We start from the raw sequence: 21,181 nt of genomic DNA, 5'->3' as shown, positions 1-21,181 counted from the left end.
TCTTTTGAGATAAAGCTTTGAAACTTTCAACACCTGTTTACCATCACCATGGCCAGTTATATGCAAGAGTACATAACTCCATCAAGAATTTTGGCTGAATTATGGCCCCTTTTGACTTATAAATCTTGGTTAAGTTTTCCGTACCAGTTCATATTTTTTGTAAAGTGTTTGACATATGGCTTTGAAACTTTTATCACTTGTTCAGTATAATAGTCTCTATATGTAGGAAAGAGTACATAACTCTGTCATCTATTTTGGCTGAATTATGGCCCTTTTTGGACTTTGAAATTGGTTCTGTTTTCATACAAGTCCACGTTTTGTCAAAATTATTTGACATATGGCTTTTAAACTTTGAACACTTGTTTATCATTATGATTTCCATCTGTAGGCAAGAGTACTTAACTATTTTGACTGAATTACGGCCCTTTTTGGACTTTAAAATTGGTTCATACATTGCCATTTAGTGCAAGACTTATCGAAATCAAAGAAATACCAGGAACATTGTTTGTCTAATCTATTTATTTCTTTTGTCTGAATATCTGTGGAAATATTTTGACCCCATTCTTCAATCAATTCTTCGAATAGTCGAGCGCACTGTCATCAGACAGCTCTTGTTATCAGTCTAGCGGCTAGACTTAAGTATCTGAGTACAGACTAATAGGAATGGATTGAAACTTCACACACTTGTTCAATGTGATGAACGGACATATAGTGCACAGTCTCCTTTAAGCTTTACTTTGCATTTGTATGCCCCTTTTTGGATTTAGCAACTTTTGGTTAAGTTTTTATATGTAAGCTGGTATCCCAGTATCAACTAACGGAAATGAATTAAAACTTTGACACACACTTGTTCACTGTGATGATCTGATATCTGTAGTGTACCAGTTCCACCCCTCTGCTTTGTATTCTTTACAAAATTATGCCTGGCCCTTTTTCGACTCAGTCTACAAGACTGTTGAATAGTTGAGCGTTGCTGTTCTGCGACAGCTCTTGTTTGTATTGATTTGCCTCATAAATCATTATTAAGGATGTCCATACTCTTACAATTGATTAGTTGATTATTAAGCATGTCGGTTTTTATTATGGAAAAAAATAAACAAAAATTATTGGATTGTGACATGTCATTACTAATTATGTGGACTGTTTCTCTTCTCAGTGATTCCATCGCACTGAGGGACTTAAAGATTAACTGTCACGATTTCTATCAAAGAAGCGTAGGAATAATAATAGTACGGTATTATAATTACTGCTTGGCGGTTTGAAAATTGAGTAGCATGACTTTGAACAGTATCAGACAGTTAAAGTTTTGATATTGAAATATCACTTCTCTTAATTGCCATCAAAACCATTTTCTATTTGATGTGACTTTTCAACAGGACTTTGCCACATCTGTACTTGAATCCTTTTTAGCTCATCTGATTTTTTGAAAAAAAATGATGAGTTATTGTCATCACTTGAGTGGTTGTCGGCGTCGGCGTCGGCGTCTGCGTCGGCGTTGCCTGGTTAAGTTTTATGTTTAGGTCAGCTTTTCTCCTAAACTATCAAAGCTATTGCTTTGAAACTTGGAATACTTGTTCACCATCATAAGCTGACCCTGTATAGCAAGAAACATAACTCCATCTTGCTTTTTGCAAGATTTTTGGCCCCTTTTGTACTTAGAAAATATCAGATTTCTTGGTTAAGTTTTATGTTTAGGTCAACTTTTCTCCTAAACTATCAAAGCTATTGCTTTGAAACTTGGAATACTTGTTCACCATCATAAGCAGACCCTGTACATCAAGAAACATAACTCCATCTTGCTTTTTGCAAGATTTATTGCCCCTTTTGAACTTAGAAAATCAGTTTTCTTGGTTAAGTTTTATGTTTAGGTCAGCTTTTATCCTAAACTATCAAAGCTATTGCTTTAAAACTTGCAACACTTGTTCACCATCATAAGTTGACCCTGTACAGCAAGAAACATAACTCCGTCCTGCTTTTTGCAAGATTTATGGCCCCTTTTGGACTTAGAAAATATCCGATTTCTTGGTTAAGTTTTATGTTTAGGTCAACTTTTTCTCTTAAACTATCAAAGCTATTGCTTTGAAACTTGCAACACTTGTTCACCATCATAAGCTGACCCTGTACAGCAAGCAACATAACTCCATCCTGCTTTTTGCAATAATTATTGCCCCTTTTGGACTTAGAAAATCATTTTCTTGGTTGAGTATTATGTTTAAGTCAACTTTTCTCATAAACTATCAAAGCTATTGCTTTAAAACTTGCAACAGTTTTTCACCATCATAAGTGGACACTGTACATCAAGAAACATAATTCTATCCTGCTTTTTGCAAGAATGATGGCCCTTTTTAGACTTAGAAAATCATGGGTAGGACAATATTTCTATTACACAAAAAAAATCAGATGAGCGTCAGCACCCGCAAGGCGGTGCTCTTGTCTTTTATCTGTGTTCAGATTTTATGCAGTCATGTTTGGCAAATACTGACTATTCAAGATCTGGTTATTGTGGTCAAATATATTCAGATGGATTTCAGTGATAGTGGTTGTCTACCATACTTCAAGGTTTAATTGAAGTTCACAGAAAAATTGCAGCATGCAACCCTGAAATCTTTTCTTTTGTCCACTTAACTTGTCTTAGAGCCATGATTTGTAATTGAAGATGTATTTACCTTTAGCCCGCTGGCGTTGTAGACCAAGATCAGGCTGATCATGGTCTGCACTGTTCGCTATTCTGTTGGTAAATTTTCAGTGAACATCCTTCGAATAATAAAATTTAATGGTATTGCCCAAATTGAATGATGGACCAGTCCATTTTAGAAATTTAGCAGGCTAAGGGTTAAATTGCTTAGGTATAAGCAAGTGATGTTTAACATGGCACTATTGATATTTTCTTTGTTTATCGCTTCAGGCACTGGGTCCTTGACAGTTCTGCGGAGATCAAACTCAAAGAATAAAGATATCTCTGACAGTAGGAGTCGCACTTCAAGCGTTGCAAGTGTAGAGAGTGATTCATACGCGAGTGTTGACCTCGGCACGGACCGGCTTCCACCAGTTGATGTTCCAGAAGCCTCTCATGTTTGCTCATTAAGGTAGTGTACCCGCAATGACAATCAGCAGTTGTCATGCAGTTACTTCTTCCGTATTGCTGTTAAGGCATTCTTTGGCCATAACAGAAATTCGCTTTTTAACGTAAAGCAAGAGAAAGCCAAAATCACATATGGAGACTGTGTAAACAAATGAAATAAGCTGTTCATCATTGTGGTACCTTAACATTTATTGTAAAAGAAGTAATTATGTTTCCCACCACATAGTGGTGTGGGAGATATATTGATTTACTGCTGTGTGTGTCTGTCTGTCTGTCACAAATCTTGTCCGCGCTCTAAGTTGGACAGTCCTCATCCGATCTTCACCAAACTCTAAGAAAATGTGTTTACCAATAAGTCCTCAGCCAAGTTTGATAACGAGCCAAATCACCCCAGGCACTTTAAAATTATGGCCCTTGAATTACCGAAAATTGGCCTTTTTACTCTTGTCAGCACTCTAAGTTAAACAGTTCTCATCTGATCAAACTTGAACAAAATGTGTTTGCCAATAAGTCCTCGGCCTAGTTCGATATCTAGCCATATCAGCCCAGGCACTTCAGAATTATGGCCCTTGAATTACCGAAAGTCACTCTGTACACACTTGTCCGCACTTTAATTCTAGCATTTCTTATCTGATCTTCACCAAACTTGAACAAAATGTGTTTGCCAATAAGTCCTCGGCCAAGTTCGATAACCGAAAATCACTCTGTACACAGATGCCAGTGATACATATATTGATGCATGGTTGACTCAGAGATGATTAGGCAGTTATGGGAGACATGCGCTTTTCTCAAAAACAGCTCTAGTTTTTTTATGCCTTCAAGATAAAATGAATAAATATTCCAGTAATATTAAAGAATCTATGTATGCCATCAGCACAAAAGTATATGGCATACAGCAGATTTTTCAATGCCAGGTACTTTACATAAAACATGAAATTATATCTCTTGTCCTGCCAGTTGAGATCACTGGATATGCAAGAGACACACAGATCGAGAAAGATGCATGTAAATACTTTTTATTTCCTTTAACAGATTAAAACACATTGTTCGAAAGTTACAGAAGGAAGAAGTCTCAAAGGAAGATTTATTGAAGAACCTCGAATATGCAGCACAAGTGTTAGAAACTGTTTATATTGATGAAACTAGGTGCGTATTTTAATTCTGTTCAGTACATTATATAGTCCTAAAGTTAAGCAAAAGTGGGTTTAGAAACAAAACTGTATGGTTATACACTCTAACAGTGATTTTCAGAAGTTTGGTTTCTTTTCTTCTTAAATTTTTTTTTTCATTTGGAAGGAAAAAATTGTTCTTAGTGACTATTGGTTTGCAGACATGGAGTTGTGTATTTAAAGTCATTAATTCTTCTCCACATATGGGTAAGTGAGGGTCTCGGTGGCTAGGTGGTGTAAGGTAACTCCAGGCTTGGATACACACCTTGCACCACTGTGGGCTGGAAATAAGTTCCAGTAGGAATGCTTTGACATTTTTGACAGTGGTATCCATCCAACAGAAGTTACAAAAAAGAAGATTGTTTAATTATATAAAAAAAAGGAAAAAGTAACAGTTTCTCTAGACTGCTCACTTTGAGCTCCTTTAACTGACATCAAAGCTTGAGATATGTGACAGCTTTAAGAAACATTTAAGCAAAAAATCGATGCACCGCAATCTTGTTTGATTAAGACCTCAATCAATTTCATTAAGTGGTCATGCTTTCAAGGTAATCATTATTAATTATATGTCAATATTTGTGAAGTTTAAGCATGACATCGATCTGTAGCACTAGGTTTCATTCAATTATGATTTTCTTAAAAGCTATAATCGTAGGCGGATTATGTGTGTCCATTAGTTGTTAACATTTCTGTTCAAACATGTTCTATTTCTAAATTGGAGGAATTTTATACAAACTTTGTATGCAACATCCACATATTCACCTTCATGTTTGTTCGGCAAAAGATATTGAAAACTTTGGCTTTTTTTTGCTTCAAGAGTATTCAAGGTTTACATTTTGAAGAAAGTTTTTTTCACTTTCATATAGTCCATTCTTTCAAAAAAGAGAAGAAAAAAAAATACTAGCAAAATTGGGGGGAAAAAAAACAACTAAACTGCGAAATTCACTGGAAGGCGCTCAGGCGTCTTGAGTGTATAATCATCGTTTAGTTTATTATGATTAAGGCCGCTTTAAATTATGTAAAAAGATTATCATCCCCATATTCCCCAATATATACTATAAGGCCTGAACTAACTGTAATCGCATAGTGTACCATTCTTTTACTAACAAAAAAAATATTTGTTTTAAGTACATGATTGTAATAAATGTTGAACTTGAACAGACAGAAACAAAGAAAGCGTAAAAGATGTTTCACAAGAAGAGGCCTTAGAAACTATTAAGAAAGAAAAAGGAACAAGGATGATAATCTAGAGATTAATTATATTATAATGGCCTTAATTTGAAAAAAAGTTATGTAGATTTTTTTTTCTGTAAAGGAAGAATAGTCAGTATTGATTTTGCCTGTTTCTGGAAGGGCATGCAATTTTCTTTGTAAACTGTCTGATATTAATTTTTGCTTTCTGCCTTCCGCTTAATATATACACATTTTGGCAACGTATACATGTAACTAAGTTAATAAGAAAATTTATGAAAGGCCAGTGTAGATTAAATCCTAGATTATCAATCTTTATTAGAGAATATTATATTATTTCTTTATTTTATAGAAAAATTTTACCATATTTTAGATATGGGGTTTTTGGCCCTAAATTGTACTTTTTAGTTCATTTGAAGATTTGAAGAGCTGTTGTGAAACCCCTTAGTCCATCTTCTATTGTCATCCATCATACATCATCAACTACTGTGAAATCATTTAAATTCGCTGGCACAAATAAAAATGATTTCACAGTATTTTACTGTCAACACCCTGGAAATCACAATTTTTGTTCAAACTTGATGAAACTTGTTCGAAAAGTTTCCTTAATTAAAATCATAGACAAGTTTGAAACTGGGTCATCAGAGGTCAAAATCTATGTAATTAGGTAAAATCATAGAAAAACTTGATTCTCTGACTAAGAGTTAATATTTTCTACTCAATCTTGTAAAAAAAACTTTGTCTGAATTATTAATATTTATTTGTATATTATCTAGGTGAAATTTAAAACTGGGTTACCTGGGGTAAAACTATGTCACTAGGTCAGATCATAAGAAAAAACTTGTTAACATTCTGAAGGCCACAGCAGGGGCGTTGGAAGTGGGGCCGCAGGGGCCGCGACCGCGGCCCCAATAATTTTCCCAAAAACGATTTTTTGTAAATTCATAAGTTGGAGTCGCAGGTCCGCGGACCCAATATTTTGTATAGTATATTAAATTTTGCTTCGCGTTAAACAATACACGCTGTCCAGATTAGTGTGTTACCGTGGTGACGGTGACACGATCGGGGGTGTTAATTGGAGTCATACACACGTGTCCGTGATTGGACTTAATTACACATGAACAAATCAGCATGTCTTTAGTCAATGGAACGTTTAAGCTATACCCAGCCGCAAAGATCTAAGGTATTAACTTATAAAATTCAGAAAAATAATTATCATGTTTTTATTTAATGAAAGAGGTAAGTGTTAAGATTTATCACACCGCTAAGATGTAATGAATTAATTACATGAATTGTTTTCACTCAAAAAATGGTATTTCAAACCAAAATAAGAAATGAATGTAAGCATGAATGATTATTGTTCAATACATTAAATACAAAAAAAAAAAAAACATACATGCATTCTTTGTATTGCGTTATACATTATTAATTCTGATAAGAGTTTATTAAACTTTATTTTGCTTATAGTCATGTAAATAGTAAGAAAATACTGGAGACTTGAGATGCGATTCAGTACCCTTAAAATGCACCAGAACTCGCCATTTATGATCCTGTTTTAAAAAAAAATTCAGGGGGAGCTCCCCCTTACCCCCCTTACGGGAGGGGGATGCCCCCTCCCGTACCTACTCCCCCCCCCCACCCTCGCGGCCCCAATATCAAACACCTTCCGACGCCCCTGCACAGTAATTTCTAACATGGTTATCATATATTTTTTGTCAGAATGATTGTCTGTAAAATCTAGGTCAAGCTCAGAACTGGTTTACTTGAGGTCAGAAACTAGGTCACCATTATAAATCATAGAAAAATCTTGTTAACACTCTAGAGGTGACATATTTACTTGATGGTCAGAATGTGTATGTCAGTGAAATCTGGGTCAAGTTTAAAACTACATTTAGGTTACCTGGGTCCTAAATTAGGTCTCTGGACTAAATCATAGAAAAATTTAATTCAGCCAAAAGAGTACTGAGAATTTGGCAGTTAGCATTACAAGGATACAGGTTAGTACTGGTACAGTACCATTAAGAGGGACCCAGCACTTGTCTCTTTTAATTAAAGTCAGGCATTCATTTGCAGACTCTTAATCATCTTGGAAGAAATCCTTTTACTGCATTCATTTTAAATAGTTATTTTTCTTAAAAAATAATTTTATTTTAATACTAAAAATTATCATTTTTGTTACATAAAAAAACAAAGTTTTATTTGTATTCTTAATTCAAAAAAAAAAAATTAAAATCTGTTTTTTTTTTTTTTTTCTTTCTAATTATATCATGTCCAATTAAGATTGATTGACATACTTGATGACATCACATCAGTGACACCATTTTGATGATGTCATAGCTCATGCTGGAATTCCAGCAAAAATCAAAATGGCTGAAAGTGAAACTGAAACAGAAGAAATAGTAGTCAGTGCAACTGAACTTGCTAAACTGTATGTGAAGAAAATGTTATATCAAGTTTTTAGATTAACATATCTGTTGCAAATCAAATCTTTTTAGAGCAGTTATTTTGTTGTTGTTGTAACAAATGTCCTTCAAAAACAACAACAACCTTTCAGGTTTTTTTGGTCTACAGCCTACAGGTACTTTTTACATGTTTGCAGGGTCCAGGATCTTAATCCATGTAATTGTTCCCAAAGTATTCCTGATAAATTTTTGACACAAAATAAGAAGTGAATCCTTGACTTTATGGGATTTTTCTTTCTTGTTTAGCCATATTTTTAAATTTTATAAGGGTGGTTTTCAAAATAATGAAGCAAAAGTGTGACATAGGGGTTGAAAATTCAAACTTATTTCTTATGGTGGTCACCTATTTTTTATTATAGCAAATACTTCAGATTTGAAGGAAGTAACTTTGGGAAAGTGTTGAGAAATGCCAATCAGAAAATATTTCAGCCTTTAATTCGAAAGTTCAGTGAATTTCCAGTAAGGTGGGTGATAAATGTTGCATGGTTTTATGACAAGGAAATATGTATAACAGTAATTTTTTCAACATAAATGATAAGTAATGGGTGTATGTATATGGTTTGAAACTTATTTAATCATATGTTTATGGACATTGGTTTTTAAAATCACCCTTTCTGCACAAATTTGACATGAAAATAAAACTTTACCTAGAAAAGTTGTTGCTGAATGCAAAATAACTATCATATAATTATAAAACCAACTTTTTTCTGACATGTTGCATGTTTATAAACCACATGCCAAATTTCAAGAATGTCCAGTAATTCTAATTTCTAGAATTGTCTACTCAAAATTGAGTTATTTTAAAGATGCACAGGGGACACATACTGAAGATCAGTGTAATACTCATCCATTATAAGTTTTCTATTCATAAAAAGACTACTGGTAATAAACTTTAGACAAATACTATCAAAAAAATAGTTTTCCACAAAATAACTACAAAATTGAAAATTTTCACTACAAAAACATGAAAATTCAACAAAATGTAATGCTTTAAATGAAAAATAAGTGACTTTATACTTAACAAACACTTTGAAATCATTTAGTTTACATGAACTGCTTATTCATATTAGAAAAATGACAAAATACCATGCATGATAAAATGGAATAGTAAAATTCATACATACTTTATAATGTTACTAACAAGGGTGCACAGGGGACAAATTTGTATCAAAATATTTATTTATAGAATATGTTCATGGTAAGTAAAATTCTTTTAACTACATAATATTTACTAAGTGAACATTTACGTATTTAGGTAAACTTAAGAGCTTAAGAAGCAATAAAATTATTGTTTCCACTTTTAAACTTGAAAATTGGCAACATCGGAAAAAAATGCAAACAATGAATTTTTAATTGTCCAGGGTTTCTTATATAATGCTTTATTATCAAGTAATGCCTAAATTTGCATACACACTGCTAAGAATATAGAAATGCCACCACAAATTACAGTAATGCTATGATAATTGATATATGTCCAAAAAAGGGTGCACAGGGGACATCACTTTTGGCTTTGTGAATGTTTATCAGTCAGTAATATGTGAAGTTGAAGGCTGCTTTTGTATCTGTTGTAACTCCCTTTCAAGCAAAATAAAGTAAAATCCCATTTTATTTAAAGAATAAAAGAAATCTGACACTTAACAACTGAAAAGGTGCACAGGGGACATTTTTAGGTGTATAGGCATTCATCAAGTTTCTGCGAAAGTCCATTTATTAAAGAAAAAATCATACTGTGTCTTCACAGCTGAAAGGATAAAGATCTTAGAAAAACATTAAGACTTTAGAAAAGTAATAGGGTTATGAAATTGTAGTGTTCAACATTTAAATTTAGTATTTTTTTCACTATTTTTCGTGAAAAGGGTTCCATCACAAGATGTGAAATATTGGTAACAATAAGATGTATATAATGAAAAGAAGTATTTTATTTAAATGTGCAGAGTTTAAGTTACATTAAAAAGCCAAAGCTGTAACAATAAAGCATGGTTTTAAAAAGTAAACCTCAGTTGAAAAGTATACTTCATGTAAAATGTCACACTTTTTTGGGTGCACAGGGGACAAAATTAGCTATATAGTTTAATATAACTTTAAAACTGCTTGAGCCATTAAGCTGAAATTGCACACATTTATTGAGTACATTGATTTGGATATATTTTGCTCCAAAACACATTCTAAAACTGAACTGAATTAAAGTAAGGTGAGAGAGAAGAAAAAGCTTCATTATTTTGAAAACCACCCATAATTTAAATTTTAAATTTCTATGACAGAAACAGTATAGTGAACTCGCCTATTCCAAATCAGTCTGTAAATTGACTCATTTCCAAGCTTTTAAGCAGCCATCGCGCACACGTCAAGAAAAACCGTAAGCTGTGTTTTAGTTTTATATCTAATGCATTAAGCTAATAACTCTTTGCTGATAAATGTTCAAGTTAATCTTACATAATCCATATTTGCAACATTGTCCAAATTTATGCTATATTGTTTCTTATGTGGAAATCTGACGAATGTAAGCAAAAAAGTCAGATTCAAGAAGCGCTTGTGTTCTGGTTTTTTAACGAAAGGGAAATTAAAAAGAAGGAAATTTTATGCTCTTTCCAGTCATATATTTTCCTTTTCACATTATTTTGATTGTGACATATTTGCCCAGCATTTAAGATGAAATTTATATTTTAAATCATAAACTTGACGAAGTAAAATGATAAAAAATTAAAAACTGGTTCGGAAGGGACAAGTTCATTGTATTCCTTTCATAAAGGAGTTTTTAATGAAAGACTCAATAAGAATTAAATAATTATATTTTGCTACATTTGATACACAAGATGATATCTTGAGAAACCAAGAAAAAAAGTGTATTCTTTATATAGTTACAGGTATACAAAAACTGGCATGTTGATTTTTTACTCATTTTATTTTATTAAGCAGTTAAAATTATACAAATTCTTCTCTGTTTCTCTTTGCGTTTGCATTTCTTCTGTCATTCTCTCTTGTATGCAAATTTCTTTTCATCTTTCTCTCCACAACACAATAGATGCAGAGAGTGTTCGAGTGATGTTTTATGCAAGTGTAAACAAAAACTGAATGACGCCAGGTAAAAGTAGCGCTAATGTGTAGATTTTGCATGACGCTGAGGCAGCTGCCCCGAAAATTTTAGCTGTGCGTTTCGCTGCTTGTAGTGTTTTTAGATAATCACTAAAATTTTGAAATAACACTTATTTCACTAGATCTGGCATATTAATTATTTCTCTAGATCTGGCATGTGTTTTAAGTTTTTTAATAGGCTGAGATTTCATACTTGTAGCCTGTCAGAATTTTTATTTAAATTAAATGAATTTAAAAAAAAAAAAACCTTTAAAATGTCGAAATTCAAAACATTGACAATTTCGAAAAATTTTTACTTCCACATTTACAATGTGACTAAACCACATACATTTAAGTGTAGAGAACCAGCAGAAGCTAATTATAGTTTAGGCCAAACAAAAAATACCTGTGTTCAGGGTTACCAACCGTCTTACCGTCACATTTTTTGCATTTGAACATAAAATATGTTTTGTTTAAAAAAATCATAATTTTCATATTTGTTTTCAAATGTGTTTACCAAAGTTTTGAGCATTAAATTGAATCTATTCTTTATGATTACCTCCCTTTATGGCACTAAAGGTAGATGTTCATGTGCAGTATTGAAAGCAGCTATGCAAAACATTGATTTGGACAGTGGCTTATCTGTTTTTAATGTAAAATTAAAAATCTTACAGAACTTAAAGCCACAACCTTAATATTTGCAAAAAAGTAACATATTAAAACAAGAAAAGCTTTACATTTTTACTGTCAGAGGTGAATTTTAGTTATAATTTAGTACTATTGGTTAAAATTCATCCAGCAGATTTGATGTATAGTAAATTCACACTTTCTCCATGAAATAAAAATTAGAAAAAAATAAGTAGAAATGAACAAAATTGCTTACCTACTAGTACTACATAACCAGTTTTTTAGGGTTAGGTAACCCTAAACCCAGATATTTTTTTTTTTTGACCTTACAGGGAATTCCCTATATAGAGGAATATATTGAAATCTCAGCTGTTCTGCTTCAAAATTAATGTAATAGACTACCAAAATACACTTCATAGTATAGTAGTAGTTTGTATCAGAATTTAAAAAAAAAAAACATTTGAGCCGTGCCACGAGAAAACCAACATAGTGGCTTTGCGACCAGCATGGATCCAGACCAGCCTGCGCATCCGCGCAGTCTGGTCAGGATCCATGCTGTTCGCTTTCAAAGCCTATTACAATTAGAGAAACCGTTAGCGAACAGCATGGATCCTGACCAGACTGCGCGGATGCGCAGGCTGGTCTGGATCCTTGCTGGTCGCAAACCCACTATGTTGGTTTTCCCATGGCACGGCTCATTTTAATTTATTGCTGTTTTTTTTTAAACATTGATTTATATTATGCACACTGTACAAAAAGTTGCAAGCTTGGTTAGCTTCCTATGAAGAGCGCAAGAATTGCATCATAAGGTTGCAAGTTTGATTCTTATGCTGTGGCAAAAATTTTATAAACTTTGTTTTGAAAGAACGAAAATGTTGCATGCGAATTTAGCCCTGTCAGATTGCACTTGCCTGATGTATATTTTCATGTCTAGAATATAGAAAAATCATATGACAATTTTATTTGAAAGGTATTTCAGACTGCGACTTTCATCTGGCCAGAGCCTGTCACGGTTATTATTATTTGAAAAAGTATTCATGTTACAGTTTGATTCCATTCATTGTGAATACTGGTGATCCATTCATTTTGAATAGTGGTTATCCATTCACTGTGAATACTGGTGATCCATTCAGTTTGAATAGTGGTGATCCATTCATTTTGAATAGTGGTGATCCATTCACTGTGAATACTGGTGATCCATTCATTTTGAATACTGGTGATCCATTCATTTTGAATACTGGTGATCCATTCACTGTGAATACTGGTGATCCATTCATTTTGAATACTGGTGATCCATTCACTGTGAATACTGGTGATCCATTCATTTTGAATATGGTGATCCATTCACTGTGAATAGAGATTTTGCCATAGGCCCAACAAAGAACAAGCTGGTACTGAAACTGATGTCTTGAATGTCTTAGTAGGCAATATGAATAACGTTGAAAAATAGGAGCGGGGAAAAATCCATCCTCATGGACAAAACATCGTTATGTCGAGTTTTGAGAAAATCCTCCTGTTTTGAAAAGGTTAGACAAAACTCTTCATTATAAATCCCCAAGGTGGACAAAGCCCCTCCCATGATGTAGAACAGATAGGAACCCCTTCTCCCCACCTAGATGGGCTCTGTAGGTCTTAGTTCTACCTGTTAAATTTACATTTCAGCATAATTGAGTGGGTTGGGTTTTGCCTTGGAGGATTTGTTTTACTACACTGGAAACAGCGTTAAACCCATATTGAATGAAGAAAGACAGTTCTCAGATTAGTATGAATGCTAAATATGGAATGGATGTAAAATAATCTGTTTATTTTTCTTTCTTTTAAAATGTTTGCCTACCACAGCATGAATACAATTTAGATAATATAATTGTTGGTTGTAAGTACTTGATTCACAAATAAAACGGAATGAGATAGATTTCTTTGAAAAATGTAGTGTAATAATTTGAAAAATGTGAAGGAAGGTTATGGAATATGTTTTCTCAGCCTCATTCAGTTTTCAGGCATTGGCATATACCCAGAATTTGCATATTGCTTTTAAATGACACTGCACATTTAATATTATCATTATTTACTACCTAGTTAAATAACAATTACACATTTGTATCACTAATTTATTGTAAAGGGGTCTCCTTGGCCAAGTGGTTAAGGGCACTGACTTCGAATCACTTGCCCCTCACCACTTTGGGTTAGAAACCCCTCTTGGTGTGTAGAATTTTTTTCGTGTGAGGAAGCCAACCAGCCGGCTTATGGAACGTTGGTGGTTCTATCTGGATGCCAGCCTGTGATGAAGAAATGCCCAAAGGGGCTCGTAGAACTGTCCGCCAGCAAAAAAAATGGAAATTTACTCTTAAATTTCTTTTCACCCTCAGTTTTGAATTTTCACACCCTGAATGATCACCCCAAGGATGAAAACACCCTCTCCAAAAGTTACGTTTGGAACACTTTAAGTTTTTTATGACACAGCTCCATTTTGAATAACTTATAACTTATGATTCATGAATATGTCCACTAGATAAAATTTTCTTTCAGCCAGAAATCAGTTGTAAGTTTCTCTGATAGAATATCAGGCAGTTCTTCCAGCAGATTCGCAGTCTATTGTAAGCCTCTTCTCTCAGAATAATTCTTTTCAAGTCATGCAGTTTTCCCTTTAGGCGAAAATTGCAAAAATCATCTGGATTCTGATTCCCTTTTACTCAAATACTGAGCTATTTTTATCCAGTTAAACTTGTGGATATTGAATATCAATAAGTTTGTTTGCATGTAAAGTTAAAAAAAATTATACAGCTATGCTTTGAAATCACAGTGACTTGTCTGCACAGGCGATTAATTTTGACGGATTTTTTTTCTGTTATTTGAAGCATTCAGGTGATCAAAAAAATTTGAACACTAGAAGTGTCACTTTACTTTTATAGATGTTATATTACCTTTGATTCAGTCTTAATCAGTTAGGTGCTTTATTTTTGCAGACGCCTTTGTGATGAAGAAGATGAGCTCAGCGAGGTTGAGCCTGATGCTGTCCCAACAGAAGTGCGGGATTGGTTAGCTCTAACATTTACACGCTCTATGAGCAACATCAAACGGCGCGGGGATGACAAACCTAAATTTCGAAGTGTGGCGAATGCAATTAGGGCCGGCATTATGGTGGACAGGTACTGTATAATGAAATATTAAAAGAAGTTCAAATGAGCCGCGCCATGAGAAAACCAACATAGTGGCTTTGCGACCAGCATCGATCCAGACCAGCCTGCGCATCCACGCAGTCTGGTCAGGATCCACGCTGTTCGCTTTCAAAGCCTATTGCAATTAGAGAAACCGTTAGCAAACAGCATGGATCCTGACCAGACTGCGCGGATGCGCAGGCTGGTCTGGATCCATGCTGGTCGCAAAGCCATTATGTTCGTTTTCTCATCGTGCGGCTCAAATTATGTTACAAGTTCACAATGAACTGTGGTTCAGTAATTTATCTTTTGGTATGGAGAACATGAGCAGATTATACTTTAAGCATGTAATTTCATACACTTACTGAAATTACTGAAACCATTTATTCATTTTTTATTTTTACAGTATTGTTATATTTTTCATTCAAATTGTTTTCACTTGATCCAGTGTTACTTACTTTTGAGGTTATTAATCTTCGAAATGAAAAAGTTTTCGACTTAAGTGGTTGTTGGATTAGCAAATATTCTTGCGTAGCGTCACAGTGCGTGCAAAGCCAGGGTTTTTTCTAGCTAATTTGGGAACATAGCCTATACCCCCAAAATTGGGAATTTTGCCGCGTAAAAGTTCCAAATTGGAAAATATTTAGTCCCATAGGATAAAGTAAAGATGTGTTTAAGCACTTTCTCTACACTTGTTTCACATTTTAGAACATCTTTAACATACTTCCATTATAAAATTGTCCATCATTTGGTCAATTTTTGTGCAATTTTGATGAAATTTTTTTCAGAATGTAGATTGGGAATTTTTGCACTCATTTTGGAAAAAAACATACCTTTTGGCATTGGGAATATAGCCGAAAAACGGCTATAAAAACGGCCGAAAAAAACCCTGAAAGCTGTAGATAAAGTGAATGTGTCTCATAATAGGAACAAGGGTTGCAATAATTATTTAGCATTGTAACCTCTGTAGGGTCAGTTTTATTCATAGGAATTGAAGTACAATTGCTGTATCTATAGATTCATTAAAGGAAAACGTAGTTTGGACAGTGTATCATGAACCATATTCAAGGTTAAAAAGTAACGATCGGGTGAGTACTTTTTATACTGAAAGAGCAGGGCGTATTATGTGAACACCCGTGGCGGCGGGCGGTCGGCGTCCAGCATGCCCATTCACGCACTGCAGTACGTGAATCACGTACAAAATATCAAATGCACGCATAAAAATCACTTGTTGGGGGTACATGCACGCAGAGATTCGGAACTCTAGTTCAGCTGCAATATCGCTGTTTATTTCATCGCGCACTTGCCAATTGTTTGGTATGGTCTAAAACGCAGATCCGGTCCAAGAACGTTATAATTTCGTTTCCATCACCGAATTCTCGGCGTAATTGTCAGCTGTATAGAGGGGTTTGGTAAATGTTTTAGTCGGACGTCATACGGGTCGTGTGCAAAAAAAGAATGGATACGAAACGCAAAAAGGCATTTTAGCTTTAATAAACTCAGCAAAAGGTTAACAGTATTTTATTTTTCGATATTTAACTGCAATTTTGATACACATTGCATATCTGTAATAGTTTGGCCATTTATTATTGATGGACGAATTTTACCAGTCTTCAGTTGACTGTATGTTATTTCGGACGAATCGTGTTCCGTTCACGAAATTGGGAATACATGAACCTTGCTGAAAAATTATTTATATTTAGTATAATATAGGGAGGGGTGTTTTGATTCAGAATTTCCTATCTTAACTTTGGAAAAACATTTTACTTTTTCTAAAATTATCTCATCTGTTATACCCCACCCACGAGAGTTCTGTATGAAGAAAACAACAACAAAAAACAAACACAAAAAACATGTAATATACAAATTTCAGTAGTTAAATAGAAAATTTTCAGATCTGCCATGTAGTGTACCCCCAAATTTTGAAGTGTACCCCTATTTTGCAAAAGCAGGGGGTACATGTACCCTCAACTTTAAAAATGAGTGGGCATACAGGCGTCCAAAGCATGTCCGCTGTTTAAGTAGAACAGTTTTCATACGATCTTCACCAAACTTGCTGACAATGTTTGTGGGCATAATATCTCAGCCAAGTTCGATAACCTGCCAAATCAACCCAGGCACTCTTGGATTATGGCCCTTGAATTACTCGAAAAACTGTGAATTTAGCCTTGTCTGCTCTGTCGAACAGTTTTCATCCGATCTTCACCAAACTTGCTGACAATGTTTGTGGGGCATAATATCTTGGCCAAGTTCGATAACCAGCCAAATTGCCCCAGGCACTCTTTGATTATGGCCTTTGAGTTACTTGAAAAACTGCGAATTTAGCCTTGTCTGCTCCGTCTAAGTCAAACAGTTTTCATCCGATCTTCACCAAACTTGCTCTATTACCACCCAAATCGCCCCAGGCACTCTTGGATTATGCCCCTTGAATTAGACCAAGTTTGATGACGGGCATATTTTGTGACAGTCTGGCACTCTTGTTTGGTCATGATGGTTGTATTGTAATAAATTATATTTTTTTGACAGCAAATTCGTGAATTGAAAGTGGTCTACTTAGTCTTACATTTCTTAGTATATCATATTCACACTTACTGTTTTCAGAATTTACCGCAGACTTTCCAGTTCTACGGGTTTAAATGTTCCACCACATGTTCTTCTTATATTAAAGGTACGTCAAAGAGCGCAAATCGGAGTACAACGTATGTAATTTGAAGTGTTTGGAGCATATAAAGACATGTTTTTATACAATACATTGTGATCACGATTTTTCCGATGTCAAAGTGCATCCTGGCACTAAATGAATCTCCCCATCAGTCCAATTTCTATGAATAATTTGGGAGTGCACTGAAACAGTAAGCAGTATAAAATGTCCAAAGTGTACCAGAAATAAACAACTGAATATGGTTATATTCATAGCAGTCATTTGGGAAAACAAAAATTCGTTTGTTGTCCAGAGGTTATCGCTCTGCAGAAGTTAGCTCACTAAAGATTTTAGTGAAAGGAAAAGAAAATCACTATCTTATAATGTAGAGAGATATCTGCTCTTCAGGGGTTGTACTGTATTCTAAAAGTAGTTTTGTCCCTTTTAATAGATTCAGGTGAGTCAGGAAAAGAGGAGTCAGTTAGCTCCTCTTTTCACCCTGTAGTCGACGTCATCTGTGATAATGATGTCATCCGTCATATGTACACATGTTTTTCAAGAATGTTTATTCACTAACAGTCGTTAAGAAAAAAATATTTCAAAACCTTGAGGTGTAGAATTCTGTTTTGCAAGGAAGCCCTCTAGCTCGGGCTCGTTGTATCTCCGTAGCTGGCCATGCTTGATATAATGTCTGCAGGAGCACCTTGGATTCTTTCTGCATCCTCAAAAGCTGGAAAGTTGACTTAAAAATTAAATGGATGTGACTTAAAGGGAATTCCTATAGTTTTTTATGCGCATCTTTCTGCGCAGCCGACAATTTCTATGGAAAACTGAACTGAAGTCAACATTTGTTGAAACATGTTACAGACAATCTTAAATATGAAGAATTTTGAATGAAATAACATTTTTGATAAGTTATATCAGTAATCAAATGTTGATACTGGTTTATGTTGTATTGAAAAGTATCAAGCCTGACAGGTATCTTGCTATTTTTGTGGTTGTGTTTTCACATCGCATTTTAGTACAAAGACAGTGTTGTTCATATAATGTAAGATAATTGACTTAGTACTGATAAGACAATATCACCTTTCAGATTATTTAGTATTCAATTAAAGAAAGAATTAAGGATTTCTAAAACTTTTTTTTTAACTTTTAGCAGACATACATGTAATCAATTTGGCCAGGTTCGCGCCATTTCCGTCCGAACAGGTGCTGTATTCTAGCGGTCTTAACATAAAATTTAGCCTGGTGACATATACATTCTTAGCCATTTTTATGCTCACAATACAATTATCTATACACAAGAAAAACAGGTAAAAAATCTATGAAAGATTCTTTCCAAAATTAAAAAAAAAATTCTTCACTATGGGTATTTTTCATTGAAAAAAGTTCACAAAAGTAAATATGAAACAATATTTTTTTCATTTGTACCCATTATTGTAAGGATAGAGTATTACAAATATGACTATGATATCAAATAAGTATATAATAAAATCTGTAAAAAGAAAAAACCGTATTGTGCTGCCTGGATGTATATTTTGGTTGGTATTTATAAAAAAGCAGAAAATTATGAAAATGTTGAAAAATCGCTGGCAGTTTCAGCAACAGTGGGTGTGTTCAAAACAATTTTTCACAAAAACAAGCCTGGTGACCTATTGTTTTTATTTGTTCATTGTTTTCAGCACAAATTTTCCTATCATATATGTGAATTTAAAAAAATTCTATGAAAGGAAAAAAACTATAGGAATTCTCTTTAAGGCACAGCAAAAACGAAAAACAAAATGCTCTGTGCATAACCTACGAGTTCTAGTGTAGTCTGAAATTTTAAGATATTTAAATCAACTTTAAAATGGCAAGAACATTAATTGATTGCCATTGCTGCTAAAGGAACAACTTATAATAAATTATCATTTGCTTTCGTTTATGAAATGCAATTCAGATAAAAATCCTGTTGAAAAACAGCGTTAAACCCCACAACAACAAGAAAACAACAACAAAAAAGTCAAATTTGGATGGCATTAAATCACAGAAGATGATCAACTACCATAACTTGTTTTGAAGTACAAATTGTTGCCCTTGACTAAAGCTACTGCATCTGCAGTTCATATATGCAATAGTTTTGCTCAAAATTGGTAACAATGAATACACCGTGTAGAGTTGATAATTTTAGGCAAATCTGCTTCCTTGTAGATTCCGATTGGTCACATTTAAACATCCCTGTGATGAGGTATGGTTATTTTGGTTAATTTCTTATTTCATTTTCATGCAGAAAAAATAGTTCAGCCTGGTTCCAAGGTTATGAATCTGAGTTTGTAAACCAGTCTAAGAATAAAGCCTTGTCATAGGTCATTTTTAAATTTGTGTTCGGAAAGAACCAGTCAGATGCTGGAGATTCAAGACTGGTTTCAAAATATAACCTTGAAGGCCATGGCAGATACTGCACAGAGACCTTTCTTGCCCTGTAAAAGCTCCAGGAAATTACAGTCACACCTGTACATGAAAGCCAACTTTTGGAAAGTTAAGACTGGTCTAAATTTGCTGTTGGTCCTTATTTTAAAGGTCAAATTCATAATAAATGTTTAAAGCTACTCGCCCACAGTCTTGTTGAAATTTTTCAACATGTTTAAGTTTGGCATAGAATATATTATATGACACTGAAAAATGATAAAGAGGGTGAAAATAAAAGTTAGATATTGGTAAAAATGAAAGAAGAATGAAACATTTTCTATATTTTATTTCAAAAGTGTTGCAATGGTTTACTACTTCAGTGTACGAAATTCAGATTTGAATCCAATAGCCCGTTCGGGCTACCAGATTAAAAATTTTCCAAGCCCGACATCAATTTCACTAGCCCGAACTTTAACACCTTAAAATACATAATTTTTGCACCATATAACATTTTGTTTTACAGACATCTCTATGCATGTTTGAAGTAATAGAAAAGACATACAGTACATGTTTGCCATGTTTTTGAAAAATCTTAACTCTAAATACTCCAGTCCAGATCAGCATCGTCAGAGTCCAAAAACATCGGACATGACACTCCTTGCCAAAACGAAATCTAAACTGTTATGCCCGATTTTTTAGGATCCGCACTCTGCAATTACTGCAACTCGGACTGTTGAAAATTTGTAAGATGTACAGTAATACCGAGTGCTGAATACACATTGCACACACGCTGATAGCATAATTTAAGCTCCACCTACTGCAGGTACTTGTGAGATTTTCGCGAGAAGTGTGAAAGCTAATCAAATTATCCGTTTAGAGGTGATTGTATTCAGCCAATTAGAGCTGCGGTTACGTCTTTGGCACTGTGTTTGATTGTCAACAAGTAAGAGTGCAAAAACCAATAATTCCATAAGCGTTTCTCAGTCTGGAAAATCACGATGCAGTATTCGTTTAATTAGCATGTTTTTTTTTTTTAAACAAATGAGGAAAATTCGGTAGCCCAGTCGGGCTTGTACCTGTGGAAAATCGGTAGCCCGAGCTGAAATTTGGTAGCCACGGGCTGTCGGACTACCGTGAATTTCGAACACTGCTACTTTCAGAACAATTTTTTGGTTATTTATAAGAATATCTTGCGAAAAGTTTGTACCACTAGTCACTTTCAGAGTACTTACTCACTTTTTATGGATTTTTGAGAGAAATTATTTTTCGCCTAAAATGTGTGGGTTAGTCCCTTTAAATACGAAATGAAATTAATGGTCATCAGGGCCAGATGGTCTCAACTGGTCTGTATGCATCTGTAAAATAACTTAAATAGCATTGTTCAAGCTAAAAAA

The 21,181-nt window shown here is 34.2% G+C and overlaps 1 protein-coding gene across 1 annotated transcript in view; it reads left to right on the top strand.

Moving 5' to 3' along the window:
• LOC123539176 (dual specificity calcium/calmodulin-dependent 3',5'-cyclic nucleotide phosphodiesterase 1C-like) overlaps nucleotides 1–21,181 on the top strand; it is a 423,427-nt gene that overhangs the window by 388,328 nt on the left and 13,918 nt on the right. The window contains exons 4-8 of the mRNA XM_053529762.1: nucleotides 2,906–3,086; nucleotides 4,115–4,228; nucleotides 10,927–10,986; nucleotides 14,567–14,749; nucleotides 17,360–17,426. Coding sequence (XP_053385737.1) covers nucleotides 2,906–3,086; nucleotides 4,115–4,228; nucleotides 10,927–10,986; nucleotides 14,567–14,749; nucleotides 17,360–17,426 — 605 coding nt within the window. The remainder of the gene's footprint in view (nucleotides 1–2,905; nucleotides 3,087–4,114; nucleotides 4,229–10,926; nucleotides 10,987–14,566; nucleotides 14,750–17,359; nucleotides 17,427–21,181) is intronic.

This window comes from Mercenaria mercenaria, chromosome 18 (assembly GCF_021730395.1).
Source record: "Mercenaria mercenaria strain notata chromosome 18, MADL_Memer_1, whole genome shotgun sequence".
NCBI classification, from domain to species: Eukaryota; Metazoa; Mollusca; class Bivalvia; order Venerida; family Veneridae; genus Mercenaria; species Mercenaria mercenaria.
The sequence above is the reverse complement of the archived record's forward strand: the minus strand, read 5'-3'. Positions and strand labels throughout refer to the sequence as shown.